The 19517-nt window shown below is 46.8% G+C and overlaps 1 protein-coding gene across 6 annotated transcripts in view; it reads left to right on the top strand.

Moving 5' to 3' along the window:
* LOC110526975 (ADAMTS-like protein 5) overlaps positions 1-19517 on the top strand; it is a 65610-nt gene that overhangs the window by 16764 nt on the left and 29329 nt on the right. For all 6 annotated transcript variants that reach the window (XM_090239080.1, XM_090239081.1, XM_090239079.1 and 3 more), the window contains exons 2-3: positions 12968-13043; positions 19080-19240. In XM_090239080.1, coding sequence (XP_090095206.1) covers positions 19157-19240 — 84 coding nt within the window. In that variant the 5' untranslated portion in view covers positions 12968-13043; positions 19080-19156. The remainder of the gene's footprint in view (positions 1-12967; positions 13044-19079; positions 19241-19517) is intronic.

Genomic DNA, 19517 nt, shown 5'->3' on the forward strand with positions numbered 1-19517 from the left:
TAACAGCATAAAAATGACGAGAGAGCGAGAGCTGTGTTTTCTGGAGTGAATTAAAACAAGGGTGTGTGAGGTCAACCATATTACAGCTGAACCAAAATATGGGGAGAAATGTAGGGTGGTGGGTGGGGATGACGTTTTTTTGTCATTTTTTAATGAGGGTTCTGAACTCTCTTCTCTCTCTTGTATTCGTGCCAGACAGGTGGGTGGAACAGTTTCAGCCTGTGTGTGATATTAGCAAATGTATTTAAATAATGGCAATGGTGGTCTGGCTGGACTAGTGGCAATGCCACAGCCTCACAGATCTACGGTGTCAGGATGGGTTGGATACCGGCCTACTGCCCTTTCATACAACCTACTGTCATCCTCCCTCTCTCTCTTCAGTAAAATCTGAAAAATACCTTTAAAAATATATACATATACTGTATAAGAAAGAATGGTAATGTTGTGACGGGTTACATCCATTATATGTAGATACTTGGTGAAAAGGTCTGCTTAAATAAACCCAAATGCCTGCACACTAACACTACAGACGCAGTGATCCACTGCTTCCGCATCACCTCCAGTATTCATGAATCGCTAACATCATAAAGTACTACTGTCCTATAGCAAATAAATAACCTTGGTTAAAAACAACATTTATAGGCCATTTAGTGTATTAAACTGAATAATGCAATATCTATTTCATGAAAAGAGACACATAGATGCAGCCTGAATAGTTGGATTCTTGGCTATGGTTTCATATGAGTCACAGGTTTAATGGAGATTGTGTGGAATACCCATCACCATGAAGGCAGCACCAACTGCTTTCTCACACTGTCTTTGGCACTGACTTTGTGTGTGTGTGTGTGTGTGTGTGTGTGTGTGTGTGTGTGTGTGTGTGTGTGTGTGTGTGTGTACACCCATGTGGATGGGTAATGGGTATGTTTTCCCAATGCCATAGAAAGACTAATTCAGTCAAAATAAACAACTTGTCTCGTAATGATTAAAGCCATTTCCCCCTGCCTTCCCCTGAGCCCTGCTCTAATGTGCTACCATTGGCTTAATGAGACACAGGAGGAGCTGTTGTTGACCTCCAGTAGGGCCTCTGTGATTAGGGGGCAAACAGTGGCCAGACAGGCTCCCTGCCACCTGGGGAAAATGGAGGAGGCATAAAAGGTCCAGCATGTAGTTTTGGGTACGGCTCAATATGTTCTGAATGATTTGCGGTACATTTTATCTTGTATCCGGCCTACTGCTACACTTCCCCTCCATAAGTTTGGTTTTTGCTTCTTTTTCCTCTTTCCCCAGCCCAGCTACCCCCAGTCTCTCCTAGACCCAGTCTCTCCTAGACCCAGTCTCTCCTAGCTCCAGCCCAGCTACCCCCAGTCTCTCCTAGACCCAGTCTGCCCTAGCCCCAGCCCAGCTACCCCCAGTCTCTCCTAGACCCAGTCTCTCCTAGACCCAGTCTGCCCTAGCCCCAGCCCAGCTAACCCCAGTCTCTCCTAGACCCAGTCTCTCCTAGCTCCAGCCCAGTTACCCCCAGTCTCTCCTAGACCCAGTCTCTCCTAGCCCCAGCCCAGCTACCCCCAGTCTCTCCTAGACCCAGTCTCTCCTAGACCCAGTCTGCCCTAGCCCCAGCCCAGCTAACCCCAGTCTCTCCTAGACCCAGTCTCTCCTAGCCCCAGCCCAGCTACCCCCAGTCTCTCCTAGACCCAGTCTCTCCTAGACCCAGTCTGCCCTAGCCCCAGCCCAGCTAACCCCAGTCTCTCCTAGACCCAGTCTCTCCTAGCCCCAGCCCAGCTACCCCCAGTCTCTCCTAGACCCAGTCTCTCCTAGACCCAGTCTGCCCTAGCCCCAGCCCAGCTAACCCCAGTCTCTCCTAGACCCAGTCTCTCCTAGCTCCAGCCCAGTTACCCCCAGTCTCTCCTAGACCCAGTCTCTCCTAGACCCAGTCTGCCCTAGCCCCAGCCCAGCTAACCCCAGTCTCTCCTAGACCCAGTCTCTCCTAGCTCCAGCCCAGTTACCCCCAGTCTCTCCTAGACCCAGTCTCTCCTAGCTCCAGCCCAGCTACCCCCAGTCTCTCCTAGACCCAGTCTGCCCTAGCCCCAGCCCAGCTAACCCCAGTCTCTCCTAGACCCAGTCTCTCCTAGCTCCAGCCCAGCTAACCCCAGTCTCTCCTAGACCCAGTCTGCCCTAGCCCCAGCCCAGCTACCCCCAGTCTCTCCTAGACCCAGTCTGCCCTAGCCCCAGCCCAGCTACCCCCAGTCTCTCCTAGACCCAGTCTCTCCTAGCTCCAGCCCAGCTACCCCCAGTCTCTCCTAGACCCAGTCTGCCCTAGCCCCAGCCCAGCTACCCCCAGTCTCTCCTAGACCCAGTCTGCCCTAGCCCCAGCCCAGCTACCCCCAGTCTCTCCTAGACCCAGTCTGCCCTAGCCCCAGCCCAGCTAACCCCAGTCTCTCCTAGACCCAGTCTCTCCTAGCTCCAGCCCAGCTACCCCCAGTCTCTCCTAGACCCAGTCTCTCCTAGCTCCAGCCCAGCTACCCCCAGTCTCTCCTAGACCCAATCTGCCCTAGCCCCAGCCCAGCTACCCCCAGTCTCTCCTAGACCCAGTCTCTCCTAGCTCCAGCCCAGTTACCCCCAGTCTCTCCTAGCGCCAGCCCAGCTAACCCCAGTCTCTCCTTCCCCTAGTCCCAGCCCAGCTATCCCCAGCCCAGCCTAGCCTAGTTTTTCCTTAGCCCTAGTTTAGTTTTCCCCCAACCTTCACCAGCCCTAACTCCCCAAGTCTTCCCCCGGTCTATCCTATCCCCAGCCCAGCATGCTGCAACCTCCCTAAGTCTCAACCCAGACTCCCCCACATTTCCCAGCCTTCCCCAGCCTTTCCCAGCATTGTACCAACTCAGTGTCCCCAAGCCCAGATTCCCCCAACTCCATCCCATGTTCCCTCAGCCTTCCTTAGCTCCAGGCCAGCACCAGCTTCCCCAGGCTGCACTAGCTGCTCCAGGCCAGCACCAGCAAACCCAGACTTCCCCAGGCTTCCCTAGTAGAAGGGCTGCTCAGTGGAATGTGAGGGAGATGTGTATCGTTTAATTGGACAGGGCGACTACTGACCTGGAACTCTGCCAAACAGAGCTTTTGGCCTAGATGTGTGTTTACAAACTTGTTACAGATAAGAAAGAGGGAGCGGGAGAAGACAGGGAGAACAAACAGAACGCGTAAAGGGAAAGGGACGTGTGTGTGGCTCAGTTGGTAGTGCATGGCACTTGCAATGCCAGGATTGTGGGTTTGATTCCCGCTGTGTTCTTTCTACCCATACAAAATATATCAATGCACTACTTTTAGTTGCTTTTGATAAAAGTGTCTGCTAAATGACATATCATTACATGGGAAGAACCAAATACACTGAAGGGAGACCCAGGAAAAAACATGGTTCCTCGTCTGGTGCATTGGCATAGCCAGAAATTCATTGGTGGGTGGGCTTGCAGACATGTATGTGGATTATGAGCTGTCTTGTTTGCCAAATAAACAAATTAGGCACTGGTATGATGCATATACTGTATCCATAAAAGCACAGTAACATTCAGTGCATTCGAAAAGTATTCAGACTCCTTGACTTTTTCCACATTTTGTTACCTTGCAGCCTTGTTCTAAAATGGAGGAAATTATTATTTTTCCTCATCAATCTACACACAACACCCCATGAACAGGTTTTTAGAAATGTTCTCAAATGTATATTAAAAAAATCCTTATTTACATAAGTATTCAGACCCTTTGCTATGAGACTTGAAATTGAGCTCAGGTGCATCCTGTTGATCCATTGATCATCTTTGAGTTGTTTCTTCAACTTGATTGGAGTCCACCTGTGGTAAATTGGACATGATTTGGAAAGATACACACCAGTCAATATAAGATCCCACATTTGACAGTGCATGTCAGAGCAAAAACCAAGCCATAAGGTCGAAGGAATTGTCCCTAGAGCTCTTAGACAGGATTGTGTTGAGGCACAGATCTGGGGAAGGGTACCAAAAAATGTCAGCTGCATTGAAGGTCCCAAAGAATACAGTAGCCTCCATCATTATTAAATGGGAGAAGTTTGGAACCACCAAGACTCTTCCTAGAGCTGGCCAAACTGAGCAATCGTGGTAGAAGGGCCTTGGTCAGGGAGGTGACTTAGAACCCGATGGTCACTCTGACAGAGCTCCAGAGTTCCTCTGTGGAGATGGTTGTTCTTCTGGAAAGTTCTCCCATCTCTGCAGCACTCCACCAAATCAGGCCTTTATGGTAGAGTGGCCAGACGGAAGCCACACCTCAGTAAAAGGCACATGACAGTCTGCTTTGAGTTTGGCAAAAGGCACCTAAAGACTCTCTCAGACCATGAGAAACAAAATTATCCAGTCTGATGAAACCAAATTGAACTCTTTGGCCTGAATGCCAAGCGTCACGTCTGGCGGAAACCTGGCACCATCCCTACGGTGAAACATGGTGGTGGCAGCATCATGCTGTGGGGAGGGTTTTTAGTGGCAGGGACTGGGAGACTTGTCAGGATCAAGGGAAAGATGAATGGAACAAAGTACAGAGAGCTCCTTGATGAAAACCTTCTCCAGAATGCTCAGGACCTCAGACTGGGGCAAAGGTTCAGCTTCCAACAGGACATTGACCCTAAGCACAGAGCCAAGACAATGCAGGAATGACTTCAGGACAAGTCTCTGAATGCTCTTGAGTGGTCCAGCCAGTGCCCGGTTGAACATCTCTGGAGAGACCTGAAAATTGCTCTACAACGACGCTCCCCATCCAACCTGACGGAGCTTGAGAGGATCTGCAGAGAAGAATGGGAATGTCATATCCAAGAAGACTCGAGTCTGTAATAACTGCCAAAGGTGCTTCAAGAAAGTACTGAGTAAAGGGTCTGAATATTTATGTAAATATACATTTCAGTTTAAATAGATTTTTTTTATTATTAGCAAAACTTTTTTAAACAGTTTTTGCTTCATCATTATAGGCTATTGTGTGTAGATTGAGGGGGAAAAAAACATTTAAATACATTTTTGAATAAGGCTGTGGAATGTGGAAAAAGTTCAAGGGTCTGAATACTTTCCGAATGCACTGTATGCCTCAATGCAGTCATATTCGTGGTTTATTGGGGGTGTGGCTTTCAGTTAGTTATTTTTGGCAACCCGTCCTGTGAGAATGAATGTCACCCCAGGTCATGAGTTCTGCTATATTTAATCAAATCTGACTAACAAAGTGCACTGCATGCTGTCAAATCTATCTGATGGTGTTTGCATGTTTAGATAAAAAGACAAATAATGTCCTGTTTGGAACACTGGAAATTAAAGGGCATATTCATTTGTTGCTCAATCTGAGTGGGTGGGACTGGATGAGCTTGTTTTGGTGCTCGAGATCTAACATTAACGTACCCTAGTGGTCTCTAATACTGAGACTTGGACAAATGGTATGAGTGTCGCCCAAATGGGACCCTATTCTATTTATTGGGCCCATAGTGCACCATTTCTTACCAGAGCCATATGTAGGAAATAAAGTACCATAAGGGACGTACTCATGTGCTATTTCTCAAATGACAAATCAGACCCACTTGACTTGTGCAACTCTCCTTACAGATGGACTAACAGTAGGTAGTTAGCACTAAACAAATCAGTACCAGGAAGCCTTTATAGAGGGGGGGTTTCCAACCATTTCTGAGGAGGCATTTCTGAGAAAACACACTAAAGCCTTTGATGAGTCAGAGTGACTGTGTGTGTCAGCCAGGGAGAGGATGAAGTACAGATATCCTGTGTATGTGCTTGTTTGTGTGCGCATAACCAGTGTGCATGTGGGTGTAACGACTCAAATTAAGTGTGTGTGTGTGGTCTCGGGTTATCGTCGGAGCATCCTTGAGGTGAATGTAGACGGGTTAATAAGGACAGACAGGGAGTAGACTGGCTGGCAGTGGCTGCTCAAGACATACAGTTGTGCTAACAGTCATACACATTGAAAAGAGAGTATCTCCACACATATCCAGATGGAGCACGGCAGTCATTCAAATAAATAAACATGACTAAAGAACGAAGGGAACTGTACAGCAGAGGAGGCTGGTGGGAGGAGCTTTAGGAGGACGGCTCATTGTAATGGCAGGAATAGAGGGGTACCAAACACATGTTTACAATATGTTTGGCTCCATTCTATTGATTATAGGAGGAACGTTTTGACAGACAAGGTCCTTTATCATCAGTATCATGTGTTTGATAAGCAGTCATAGGCTGAATGGTATATAAAAAGGCTATGGAACCTAAGGCCCTGTACTGCTTTCATCTCTGCCACTGCAGACAGGTCTTCATTGTAAATACGAATTTGTTCTTAATTGACCTACATGTATAAATCTAAGGTTAAATAAGGTAGGTAGCTGGCACACACACACACACGTTGTTTATTTTGACTGAATTAGCGTTTCTAGGGCATTGGGAAAACATATCCACTACACATCCGCATGGGTACACACACATGTACAAATACACTCAGTTCTTACATTTGAGAATAGTTGTGTGTTACAGTCATGGGTGGTGGGAGGTGGCTGAACCCTGGTGGTGCTGTGGGAGAGAGAGTTAATGATGATGGTGGGAGGTGGCTGAACCCTGGTGCTGCTGTGGGAGAGAGAGTTAATGATGGTGGGAGGTGGCTGAACCCTGGTGCTGCTGTGGGAGAGAGAGTTAATGATGATGGTGGGAGGTGGCTGGACCCTGGTGGTGCTGTGGGAGAGAGAGTTAATGATGATGGTGGGAGGTGGCTGAACCCTGGTGGTGGTGTGGGAGAGAGAGTTAATGATGATGGTGGGAGGTGGCTGGACCCTGGTGGTGCTGTGGCATAGAGAGTTAATGATGATGGTGGGAGGTGGCTGAACCCTGGTGCTGCTGTGGGAGAGAGAGTTAATGATGATGGTGAGAGGTGGCTGAACCCTGGTGCTGCTGTGGGAGAGAGAGTTAATGATGATGGTGGGAGGTGGCTGAACCCTGGTGGTGCTGTGGGAGAGGGAGTTAATGATGATGGTGGGAGGTGGCTGAACCCTGGTGCTGCTGTGGGAGAGAGAGTTAATGATGGTGGGAGGTGGCTGAACCCTGGTGGTGCTGTGGGAGAGAGAGTTAATGATGATGGTGGGAGGTGGCTGAACCCTGGTGGTGCTGTGGGAGAGGGAGTTAATGATGGTGGGAGGTGACTGAACCCTGGTGGTGGTGTGGGAGAGAGAGTTAATGATGATGGTGGGAGGTGGCTGAACCCTGGTGCTGCTGTGGGAGAGAGAGTTAATGAGGATGGTGGGAGGTGGCTGGACCCTGGTGGTGCTGTGGGAGAGATAATTAATGATAGTAAGAGGTGGCTGAACCCTGGTGGTGCTGTGGGAGAGGGAGTTAATGAGGATGGTTGGAGGTGGCTGGACCCTGGTGGTGCTGTGGGAGAGATAATTAATGATAGTAAGAGGTGGCTGAACCCTGGTGGTGCTGTGGGAGAGGGAGTTAATGATGGTGGGAGGTGACTGAACCCTGGTGGTGCTGTGGGAGAGAGAGTTAATGATGATGGTGGGAAGTGGCTGGACCCTGGTGTTGCTGTGGGAGAGAGAGTTAATGATGATGGTGAGAGGTGGCTGAACCCTGGTGCTGCTGTGGGAGAGATAGTTAATGATGATGGTGGGAGGTGGCTGAACCCTGGTGGTGCTGTGGGAGAGAGAGTTAATGATAGTGAGAGGTGGCTGGACCCTGGTGGTGCTGTGGGAGAGAGAGTTAATGATAATGAGAGGTGGCTGAACCCTGGTGGTGCTGTGGGAGAGGGAGTTAATGATGGTGGGAGGTGACTGAACCCTGGTGGTGCTGTGGGAGAGAGAGTTAATGATGATGATGGTGGGAGGTGGCTGAACCCTGGTGGTGCTGTGGGAGAGAGAGTTAATGATGATGGTGGGAGGTGGCTGGACCCTGGTGGTGCTGTGGGAGAGAGAGTTAATGATAATGAGAGGTGGCTGAACCCTGGTGGTGCTGTGGGAGAGGGAGTTAATGATGGTGGGAGGTGACTGAACCCTGGTGGTGCTGTGGGAGAGAGAGTTAATGATGGTGAGAGGTGGCTGAACCCTGGTGGTGCTGTGGGAGAGAGAGTTAATGATAATGAGAGGTGGCTGAACCCTGGTGGTGCTGTGGGAGAGGGAGTTAATGATGGTGGGAGGTGACTGAACCCTGGTGGTGCTGTGGGAGAGAGAGTTAATGATAGTGAGAGGTGGCTGAACCCTGGTGGTGCTGTGGGAGAGGGAGTTAATGATGGTGAGAGGTGGCTGGACCCTGGTGGTGCTGTGGGAGAGAGAGTTAATGATGGTGGGAGGTGGCTGGACCCTGGTGGTGCTGTGGGAGAGAGAGTTAATGATAATGAGAGGTGGCTGAACCCTGGTGGTGCTGTGGGAGAGGGAGTTAATGATGGTGGGAGGTGACTGAACCCTGGTGGTGCTGTGGGAGAGAGAGTTAATGATAGTGAGAGGTGGCTGAACCCTGGTGGTGCTGTGGGAGAGAGAGTTAATGATGGTGAGAGGTGGCTGAACCCTGGTGGTGCTGTGGGAGAGAGAGTTAATGATGATGGTGGGAGGTGACTGAACCCTGGTGCTGCTGTGGGAGAGAGAGTTAATGATGATGGTGGGAGGTGGCTGAACCCTGGTGGTGCTGTGGGAGAGAGAGTTAATGATGATGGTGGGAGGTGGCTGAACCCTGGTGCTGCTGTGGGAGAGAGAGTTAATGATAGTGAGAGGTGGCTGAACCCTGGTGGTGCTGTGGGAGAGAGAGTTAATGATGATGGTGGGAGGTGGCTGAACCCTGGTGCTGCTGTGGGAGAGAGAGTTAATGATGATGGTAGGAGGTGGCTGGACCCTGGTGGTGCTGTGGGAGAGAGAGTTAATGATGATGGTGGGAGGTGGCTGAACCCTGGTGCTGCTGTGGGAGAGAGAGTTAATGATGATGGTGGGAGGTGGCTGAACCCTGGTGCTGCTGTGGGAGAGAGAGTTAATGATGATGGTGGGAGGTGGCTGAACCCTGGTGGTGGTGTGGGAGAGAGAGTTAATGATGGTGGGAGGTGACTGAACCCTGGTGGTGCTGTGGGAGAGGGAGTTAATGATGATGGTGGGAGGTGGCTGAACCCTGGTGGTGGTGTGGGAGAGAGAGTTAATGATGGTGGGAGGTGGCTGAACCCTGGTGGTGGTGTGGGAGAGAGAGTTAATGATGGTGGGAGGTGACTGAACCCTGGTGGTGCTGTGGGAGAGGGAGTTAATGATGATGGTGGGAGGTGGCTGAACCCTGGTGGTGCTGTGGGAGAGAGAGTTAATGATGGTGGGAGGTGACTGAACCCTGGTGGTGCTGTGGGAGAGGGAGTTAATGATGATGGTGGGAGGTGGCTGAACCCTGGTGCTGCTGTGGGAGAGAGAGTTAATGATGATGGTGGGAGGTGGCTGAACCCTGGTGGTGCTGTGGGAGAGAGAGTTAATGATGATGGTGGGAGGTGGCTGAACCCTGGTGGTGGTGTGGGAGAGAGAGTTAATGATAGTGAGAGGTGGCTGAACCCTGGTGCTGCTGTGGGAGAGAGAGTTAATGATGATGGTGGGAGGTGGCTGAACCCTGGTGGTGGTGTGGGAGAGAGAGTTAATGATAGTGAGAGGTGGCTGAACCCTGGTGGTGGTGTGGGAGAGAGAGTTAATGATGGTGGTGGGAGGTGGCTGAACCCTGGTGCTGCTGTGGGAGAGAGAGTTAATGATGATGGAGGGTGGTTGTGTGGGTGCGTTCTTGACTTTGGCTCCTGCCCTGCCCCCAGGGGCCCCAGTGGCATGGAAGCTTGTTTGTTGTTATCAGTGACCCATAGAGCCGGGGCTCCTGTGTTAAGCGAGGCCTGAATTGGTCATCTCTCTGTAGGTGATGGCTTTGTTATGGAAGGTTTGGGAATCGCTTCCTTTTAGGTGGTTGTAGAATTGAATGGCTCTTTTCTGGATTTTTATAATTAGCGGGTATCGGCCTAATTCTGCTCTGCATGAATTATTTGATGTTTTAAGTTTTACGTTGTCTCAATTTGGTGTGTGTCCCATTTTGTGAATTATTGGTTGGTGAGCGGACCCCAGACCTCACAACCATAAAGGGCAATGGGTTCTATAACTGATATTTTAAGTATTTTTAGCCAGATCCTAATTGGTATGTCAAATGTTATCTTCCTTTTGATGGAATAGAATGCCCTTCTTGCCATGTCTCTCAGATCGTTCAGAGCTTTGTGAAAGTTACCTGTGGTGCTGATGTTTAGGCCAAGGTATGTATAGTTTGTGTGCTCTAGGGCAACGGTGTCTAGATGGAATTTGTATTTGTGGTCCTGGCGACTGGACCTTTTTTGGAACACCATTATTTTGGTCTTAGAGATTTACTGTCAGGGCCCTGGTCTGTCAGAATCTGTGCAGAAAATCTAAGTGCTGCTGTAGGCCCTTCTTGGTTGGTGACAGAAGCACCAGATCATCAGCAAACAGACATTTGACTTCAGATTCTAGTAGGGTGAGGCAGGGTAGTGCAGACTTTTATTCTAGTGCACTCGCCAATTCGTTGATAAAAATGTTGAAGAGGGTGTGGCTTGAGCTGCATCCCTGTCTCACCCCACGGCCCTGTGGGAAGATGTGTGTTTTTTGCCTATTTTAACCGCACACTTGTTGTTTGTGTACATGGATTTTATAATGTTGTATGTTTTCTTCCCAATCACCACGTGCCTCCATCAATTTGTATAGCAGACCTTCATGCCAAAATGAGTCGAAGTCTTTTTTTAAATCAACGTGAGAAGACTTTGCCTTTGTTTTGGTTTGTTTGTCAATTAGGATGTGCAGCGTGAATACGTGGTCTGTCGTTTGTTAATTTGGTAAAAAGCCAATTTGACATTTGCTCAGTACATTGTTTTCACTGGGGAAATGTATGAGTCGGCTGTTAATGATAATGCAGAGGCTTTTCCCAAGGTTGCTGTTGACGCATGTCCCACGGTAGTAATTGGGGTCAGATTTGTCTCCACTTTTGTGGATTGGGGTTATCAATCCTTGGTTGCGAATATTGGGGAAGATTCCAGAGCTAAGGATGATGTTAACAATTTAAGTATAACCAATTGAAATTTGTTGTCTGTATATTTGATCATTTCATCGAGGATACCATCAACACCACATGCCTTTTTGGGTTGGAGGGTTTTTATTTTGTCCTGTAGCTCATTCAAGGTAATTGGAGAATCCAGTGGGTTTAATAGTTAATTTTAAGATTTCTATTTGATCATGTATATGTTTTTGCTCTTTGTTATAGAGCCAAAAATAATGGAGAAGTGGTTTACCCATACATCTCCATTTGGATAGATAATTATTCGTGTTGTTTAGTGTTTTCTAATTTTCCCAGAAGTGGTTAGTCTATGGATTCTTCAATTACATTGAGCTGATTTCTGACCTGCTGTTCCTCCTTTTTCCATAGTGTAATTCTGTATTGTTTTAGTGATTCACCATAGTGAATGCGTAGACTCAGGTTTTCTGGGTCTCTATGTTTTTGGTTGGACAGATTTCTCAATTTCTTTCTTAGATTTTTACATTCTTCATCAAACCATTTGTCATTGTTGTTCATTTTCTTCAGTTTTCTGTTTAGATTTTTTGGGGATTAGATAGGGAAGCTGAGAGGTCAAATATAATGTTAACATTTTCTACTGACAAATTTACACCTTCACTATAACCTTCACTATGTCCAGGAAGTTGCCTAGAAGGTATTGAATTTGTTGTTGCCTAATTGTTTTTTGGTAGGTGTCCACAGTACATTCCTTCCATCTATAGCATTTCTTAATATTACTGAGTTCCTTTGGCTTTGATGCCTCATGATTGAGTATTGCTCTGTTCATTTGCTATGATCTGATAGGGGTGTCAATGGGATGAACGCTCTGAGAGACTCTGGGTTGAGGTCAGTGATAAAGTAGTCTACAGTACTACTGCCAAGAGATGAGCTGTAGGTGTAACAACCATAGGAGTCCCAGCGTGTGACAGATCTGCAGTAGTTGTGACCAGTTTTTGTTGGTTATGTTGTCATAGGGGCATATGGGGGAGGGAATGCTGTCACTTCTAGGCAGGTGTTTGTTCCGCTGTGTGCTGAGGGTGTCAGGTTCTTGTTCGGTTCTGGCATTTAGGTCGCCACAGACTCTGACCTTCATCTGCCTGCTGGTCTCAGCCGTCTGACTGTCTCTCTCTCGATGGGTCTCTCATTGTCTCTCTCTCTCTGGGTTTCTCTATCTCGCTTCTCTCTCTCTCTCTCTCTCTCTCTCTCTCTCTCTCTCTCTCTCTCTCATTGTCTCCCGATTGGGCTCTCGCTCTCTCTCTGTCCCACTTTCTGTTTGTGTCTGTCTTTCTCTCTCTCTCGCTTTTGCTTGCTATTTCCATCTGGCCTGTCATGTCTGCCCACAGGATGGATATCTCCACTACAAATGTACCACTCTACCTCTCCAAGGGTGCACTTGGGCGAGTGCCATTCACATTTACACAACATCAGGAATCTTGCTTAGATATTACAACATATAGCTTGAATTTAATAATTTACCTGATTTCTTTGTCCTTCTGTCTCTGTATCTCTGCCTTTCTCTCTGTGTCTCTGTCTTGAACTCAGTGAAGATGTCTCTTTCTGTGTCTGTCTTTGTCTCTGTCTCTCTGTCTCTGTGTGTTTAACTACTGTGAGGATGTCTCTGTTTTTTTTAACTTCTGTAAGTGAGGATTTGTCAATAAAGACCATCAAAAGTCTCTCTTCTCTCTCTCCCTCCTCCCCACTCTCTCTTTGTCTTTCGCTTTCCCTCTCTCTCACCTCCCTCTCTCTGGCTGTCCCCTCTCATTTCTCTCTCTCTCTCTCTCTGATTTAATCGGGGTTGTTTATCGATGTGAGGGTGTGATTGGTATGGAGAAAAGCTGGGTGTGTAACTGACTGAGGTTGTTTATTGTCTCTGTCTCCAGGAGGTTGTCTCTCTGCCAGGCTCTGACCTTCATCTGCCTGCTGGTCTCTGCCGTCTACCTGTCCTCCCAGCCCAGCGTAAGTTAGTTCTTCACTACCTTCTCCAGCACACCTCATTAATCAATCATTATTTTTCCCCCATTTTTTTATTCTTTGGGAGGGGGGGGGGGGGGGGGTGTTAGAATACCATTTTGGTATTTTGTATATAGTTATTTGTTTCAAAATGTATACCTTCACCAATTTGGCCACATGGGTACATTTGGGCTACTTGTGTGGGACACCTGGGTGACTTCATGATAAATGTCATGTAGCACACTCATTTTGGAAGTTATCATTCTGAAACTTTGCACAAGTACTGTTGCCCCCTTATATTTTTCACTGAAATTGTCCCCATCATCCTATCTGAATGTTTGTTTTATCTTGTTCATTTTAAAGATGATACAAAAATAAAAATAGAAAACGTATGGTTTCCTTCATTGTTTTATCTAAACCAGATCTATTGTGTTATATTCTCCTACATTCAATTCACATGTACACAAACTTCAGAGTGTTTTCTGTCAAATGGTACCAAGAATATGCATATCCTTGGTTCTGTGCCTGAGCTACAGGCTGTTAGATTTGGGTATGTCTTCAGGCGGAAATTGCACAAAGTAGGGGGGGAGCTGTAAGAGGTTTTAACACTGATAGACATGTCCACAGCGCCTGCTGAGGGCTGGGTTTCACGTCGCTAAAGCAGTTTCTTATTTCTCTCCACAGCCCTGCTGCACAGCCGCGAGAGAGTAACAATTATACAGTATACGTGAGAACGAACAGAATTTGTCAAATTAAGCACTTAACTGTTCTGCGAGCGTGTGATTTCATGTTGTCAAGATAACACTACTAAATAATGAAAATTAACACTTTCGCTAGGAAAGCTTTTGGAAACCTCAGACAAGAATGTTTGGATTCTTACTGAATCTGACTGGATGCCCACGGTTTTGAGTCAACTCATGAAACAATGCTACATTAATGGGACATTTCCAATCATTCCAATCAAATGGCTGACGTGAAATGGAATTGAACCCATCCTGGCTGGACGCTTTATAAACTCACAGACCTCATTCAGTAGCCTGCTCCCAGATCTGTTTGTGCATTCTTGCCAACTCCTATTGGCTTGACAATGACCATAGGAGTTGGCAAGACAGCAGAAACAGGTCTGAGAACAGGGCCTGATTAGTCTGATGCTCTAATCTGTGCAAAGAAAGTTTGTGTACCAAATGGCACCCTATTCCCTATATAGTGCACTATTAACCCTAACCCTATGGGCCCTGGTCAAAAGTAGTGGCCTATATAAGGAATAGGGTGCCATTTGGGACACAAATCCCTGTTCTCCAGTGTTTCCCTGAGGAAAATCCAGGTCATTTAGATAATATAGAAATCAAAGTGCTCCAACTAGTATCAGATGTGATGAGGGGTCCAGCTGGCACGGCGATTGAGGTTCTGGAAGAAAGGAGCTGATTGGAATGTTTGTGTAGCGTTTAGCCTGCTAATGGAGGCGGGGATGGCGGCATGTTCCTATAGGGCTGGTAGTTGCTCTCCATCTCTCTCCCATCTGGGCACTCTCTAATTGCTGCGTTGCCCCTTGCTTCTCCTTCAAGCGGAGCGGCCATCTTTCATCACTGTTTGTCTGGTTGTCAGGGAGAGCCTGAGGGCAAAGGAGGCTTTCCTGACACACGTACACACACCCCTCACACTCCCCCACACAGACCTCCTCCTGACATTGACGCACTGATAGACCGTTTTAAAATGTGGCAGCAAAACTGAACTTGAGGTTGAATTTACAGCCTTGTTAACACCATCTCTTGGTCCTGGACTCTTTCTTTCGTTCTTTCACTCTTTCACTCTCTCTCTCTCTCACTCACTCACTAACTCGCACACACACAAAAACCCTCCGGTGGCTGAGACAGTCAACCATTGCCCAGCCATGTCCGTTAACCCTCAGCCAATCATCCGTGTCATTCCTCTGACTGGGTTATAGTGAAAAGGGGAGTGATCAAATGGAGCACTTTACAGGTGTTTGTCTGACTAAGGTAGGCATGTGCCAAACTCTTGAAGTCAACTAAGGTGAAATCATGTCATGGGCGGGATCTGAACCCGGCTCACCCACGGTAGAGACCAAAGTCTCAAATCAAAAGTGTATTGGTTGCATATTTTATAGAGGTTGCAGCAAAATGCTTAAGTTACTAGCTCCTAACAATGCAGTATCATGTCAAACAAGTACACAAATAATAAACAAGATATAACAAATACATTCAAAACACAACAGGAAATCAAGATTATAGAGTATTTTGTTTAGATCATTTAAGAAAAAAATTATTACTAAATACATTTAATCCCACTTTTTAACACAACAAAATGTGTAAAAATCAAGGGGTATGAATAGTTTCTGAAGCCCCTGTAGATGTATGTGAATGATGTGTGTAGACAATATGGACAGTATGTGAATAGAAAGGTGTGTATAGCAGTAGTTATATAGGATGAGCCATGACTAGAATACACTATATACATGTTAATTAGGTAAAACAGTATGTAAACATTATTAAAGTGACCAGTGTTCAATGACTCTATGCACATAGGGCAGTGATCTCTAAGGTGTGGGGTAGATAACCCGGTTGTAGCCGGCTAGTGACCGTGTCTTAGGTACAGGGCAGGGTACTGGGCTGAGGCCGGCTAGTAGTGACTGTGCCTCTCGATCCCAGATTTGATGGTCCCAGTCTCTTGATGCACCTGTACTGTCTCCTCCTTCTAGACGGTAGCAGGATGAACAGGCCATGTCTCGGGGGGCTGGGGTCCTTGATCTTCTTGGCCTTCCTGTGACACCGGGTGCTGTAGATGTCCTGGAGAGCAGGCAATGTGCCCCTGATGAAGCATTGGGCTGACTACACCACCCTCTGGAGAGCCCTGCAGTTGCTGGCGATGTGATTGCCGTACCAGGCGCTGATACAGCCCGACAGGATGCTCTCAGTGGTGCAAGTTTGTGAGGGTCTTAGGGGCCAAGCCAAATTTCTTCAGCCTCCTTATGTTGAAGAGGTGCTGTTGCGCCTTCTTCACCACACTGTCTGTCTGTGTGAAGGGACCATTTCAGGTCACCAGTGATGTGCACGCCGAGGAACATGAAACATTTTACCCTCTCCGTCGATGTGGATGGGGGTGTGCTCTCTGCTGTCTCCTGTAGTCTACGATCAGCTCCTTCATTTTGTTGACGTTGAGGGAGAGGTTATTTTCCTGGCACCACTCCACCAGGTCTCTCACCTCCTCCCTGTTGGCCGTCTCGTCATTGTTGGTAATCAGGCCTACTACTGTTGTGTCGTCAGCAAACTTGATGATTGAGTTGGAGACCTGCTTGGCCACACACTCATGGGTGAACAGGGAGTACAATGTTAGAAACTTGACATTGATTTTGAAGTCGCAGGCAGGGCCACCTCATCACGAGACCATGGACCTGCGGCGCGTTGCTACACAGGTGCTGGGCAATAATGCACGATGTATAAAGAAAGGCCAGCACACTGTATCATGCTGCTCCCCTGTGCTTTATCCATCCACTATGTTACACAAACAACAATTCAACTTTGTGGAAGTATTTATTCTCTTACCTTAACTCTTACCAGAGTCTTACCTGAGTCATTCAGATGCATCAAAATGATACACTTGAAAAACAACAATCTACCTTGATAACTACCATGGTTACCAATAATATGATTTAGTCTTCATAAAGGTGTGAATAGAAATGGTGTGAACGACGTTTTGTATCTGCTTCATATTCTGTATGAGTAGGACTGTTGATCCACGATGTCCTGTCCATGTACGAATATTCTATCTACAAGGCAAAACTGATCCTAGATCAGCACAGTTCTGTTCTCCTGAATCTTCTCTGGGATTAGTTTATGTGCATGTTCCTACAGCCACAAATCCACAATCTAGTCTAACATCTAAGTAAACCTAGTGCTAATTTAGGACCCGTCTTCCCGTTTTGAATCCCAATGAATAAGATCACATAGACGGGGGACCTGATCTTAGATCAGCACTCCTACCCTGAGATGTCCATCCATTCTGGTAGCCAGGTCAACCTGATTACCTATAAGCCACTCTGAGAGCGTTCAATTCAGAGGTCTTGTGGTAAGACTATCTGCCATTATTATTATTATTATTATTATTATTTATTTTATATTTAACTAGGCAAGTCAGTTAAGAACAAATTCTTATTTACAATTGACGGCCTACCCCAGCCAAACCCAGACGACGCTGGGCCAATTGTGTGCCGCCCTATGGGACTCCCAATCACGGACAGATGTGACAGCCTGGATTCGAAACCAGTGACTATTGCACTGAGATGCAGTGCCTTAGACCGCTGAACTACTTGGGAGTTCAAGAAGAGATTGTAAGGTTGTGGGTTTGTTTCCAGGTCGAGTCGTAGCAAAGACTCTAGAAACGAGGGCTCTCTGCTTGGCACACAGCAGTAGGGAGATAGTTTGGGGGTCAGGCCCTGCGACAGACTAGCATGTCCAAGGGGTGGTCACCAAGCTGCCTCACACTATAGAAATAGATGGGCTCCTGTCCTATGGGCTGTTTTGGCTCAGACAAATATGACTTATTTACTCTGTAGAAATGAAGGGGATTCCTGATTCGCTCTACCTTACCTTCAATCACCTCTCCCGGAATATATTGAGGGATAAGGGGGTAATAAAGGGGATTGGGGGGTGTTTGGAAAGGTCAGAGGTTGTTTTCATTAGTCTAGTATGCTGGGCCTTCCTATCGCCAACTTTATCGATGCTAATTTAACTGGCGGTGGTTGTAACCCCAGGTCACCCTGCCATGGACAATATGATTGTGTGTGTAATGTAGTCCTCTAGTCTAGTCACTCCTGAACCTTAACGGAGGGAAATCTGACTCTGTCAGTTATAAAGAGTCAGATTTTGGGGCCGATTTCCAATCCACTCACTTGGCCTTTAGTGACTCCCCGTCATTGACCTGAAAATACCTGATTAGTATACAAATAATATGGCCTAAACTCCACCCAGGGCTAGGGCTCTCAGAGAGATAGGTGGGGATATAACCATATTGCTTACAGCTATGCACAACAAGGGAACTGATTGATCTGAAACTGGGCCAATAGTAGCCAACAAGGAAGTTAGACAGGGTGAACACACACCTTCGGCACAGGTGTCAACCACGTACGTGCACAGCAATGCTTTCAGTAGAAGTGGATATGTTTGTCAGTGAGGGATACATAATAATGTGTACTGTAAGTGAAAGGTTTTGAAGCCCATGCTCTGCTCCCCTATGAAAGATAAGAGGGATCACTGACAGTTTAAATCCCCCTCCAGAGAAACCTTGGAATGCTTTTGAAAATGAACCGTTTAGTTCTCTCATCATTTTGTTGTTTGGCTGTGTTTACAGTTGTCACATAGGGGTGCAGGTACACACACACACTCTTGAAATAGATTTATGTGATGGAGATGAAGCTTTTATATACAGCACTAAACAACTGGCTTCCCCTAGGTCATCTTGTTGACAGGTAGCAGGTTGTGTACAAACACACACACACACACACACACACACACACACACACACAATGTGATATGTTAAATACTTATCCAGGCATTGTAAGATCTGGTATGCGTCTGCAATGTAGTCGGGTATGAACTCAAACTTTATGAACATGGGCCCAGAGCTCCACAATGGGGAGAGAGTTGTTGTATTTATTCTGGCAATACATGTTCATGCTCAATCATTTGGAATGAAGGTACTGCTTTAATCATAATGTGAGTGGTAATAACGGAAACTGATTTGACTGTTGACTAAGTGTATTGTTGAATGACCAAATCAATCAGTCAATCGTTCAATCCAAAGTGATGTATCTTCTAAGGAATCATAATTGGGGCCCTAGAGAATCCATTCTCCAACCAATAAGCTAATGGCCTTGGCCCTTTGGGATCAATTCTGTAGGAATCAATGAATAATCAGTTGATGCAGAGTGCTGTTTGTAATGTATGTGAGCCATTAGAAATATATCAATATAGTCTAGTTTACTTTACGTCAATAAATTATGTTGACCTCTGACCTTCTGTGTCTCAGTCTTCCAAGGTGTCTGCGTGGGGTCCTTCAGAGGGTCGTTCAGCGCGTGCCCGACGACAGCTGCACTACAGGAACGAATGGGCCTCGTGGAATGGCTGGTCCGTGTGCTCGCGCTCATGTGGGGGAGGGGCCTCTGTGCGTACACGCACCTGCATCACCAGGTAAGAACCAGGGATGGTCCAATCACAATAGAGACTTGTTTCAAACAAGTTAATCCTCAAAAAATGTCAGTGAATGTCTTTGTATGCTGCTTTCTCTGTATTTGCTGTGGTCTATCTAGTAATAAAACATGAGAACACAATGACTACCATTCAAGACAGATTTCTGTAATGGGATGACCAGTGGCCTTATTTAGTGTGCCCATAAGTGTACAGTCTTACACTAAAAGTGCATTATCATCATTTTCACAATTTCACAGTATTATTCCAACCTTATTTT

The sequence above is a fragment of the Oncorhynchus mykiss genome, chromosome 6 (assembly GCF_057628025.1).
Source record: "Oncorhynchus mykiss isolate SJ-2025 chromosome 6, ASM5762802v1, whole genome shotgun sequence".
Classification (NCBI taxonomy): domain Eukaryota; kingdom Metazoa; phylum Chordata; class Actinopteri; order Salmoniformes; family Salmonidae; genus Oncorhynchus; species Oncorhynchus mykiss.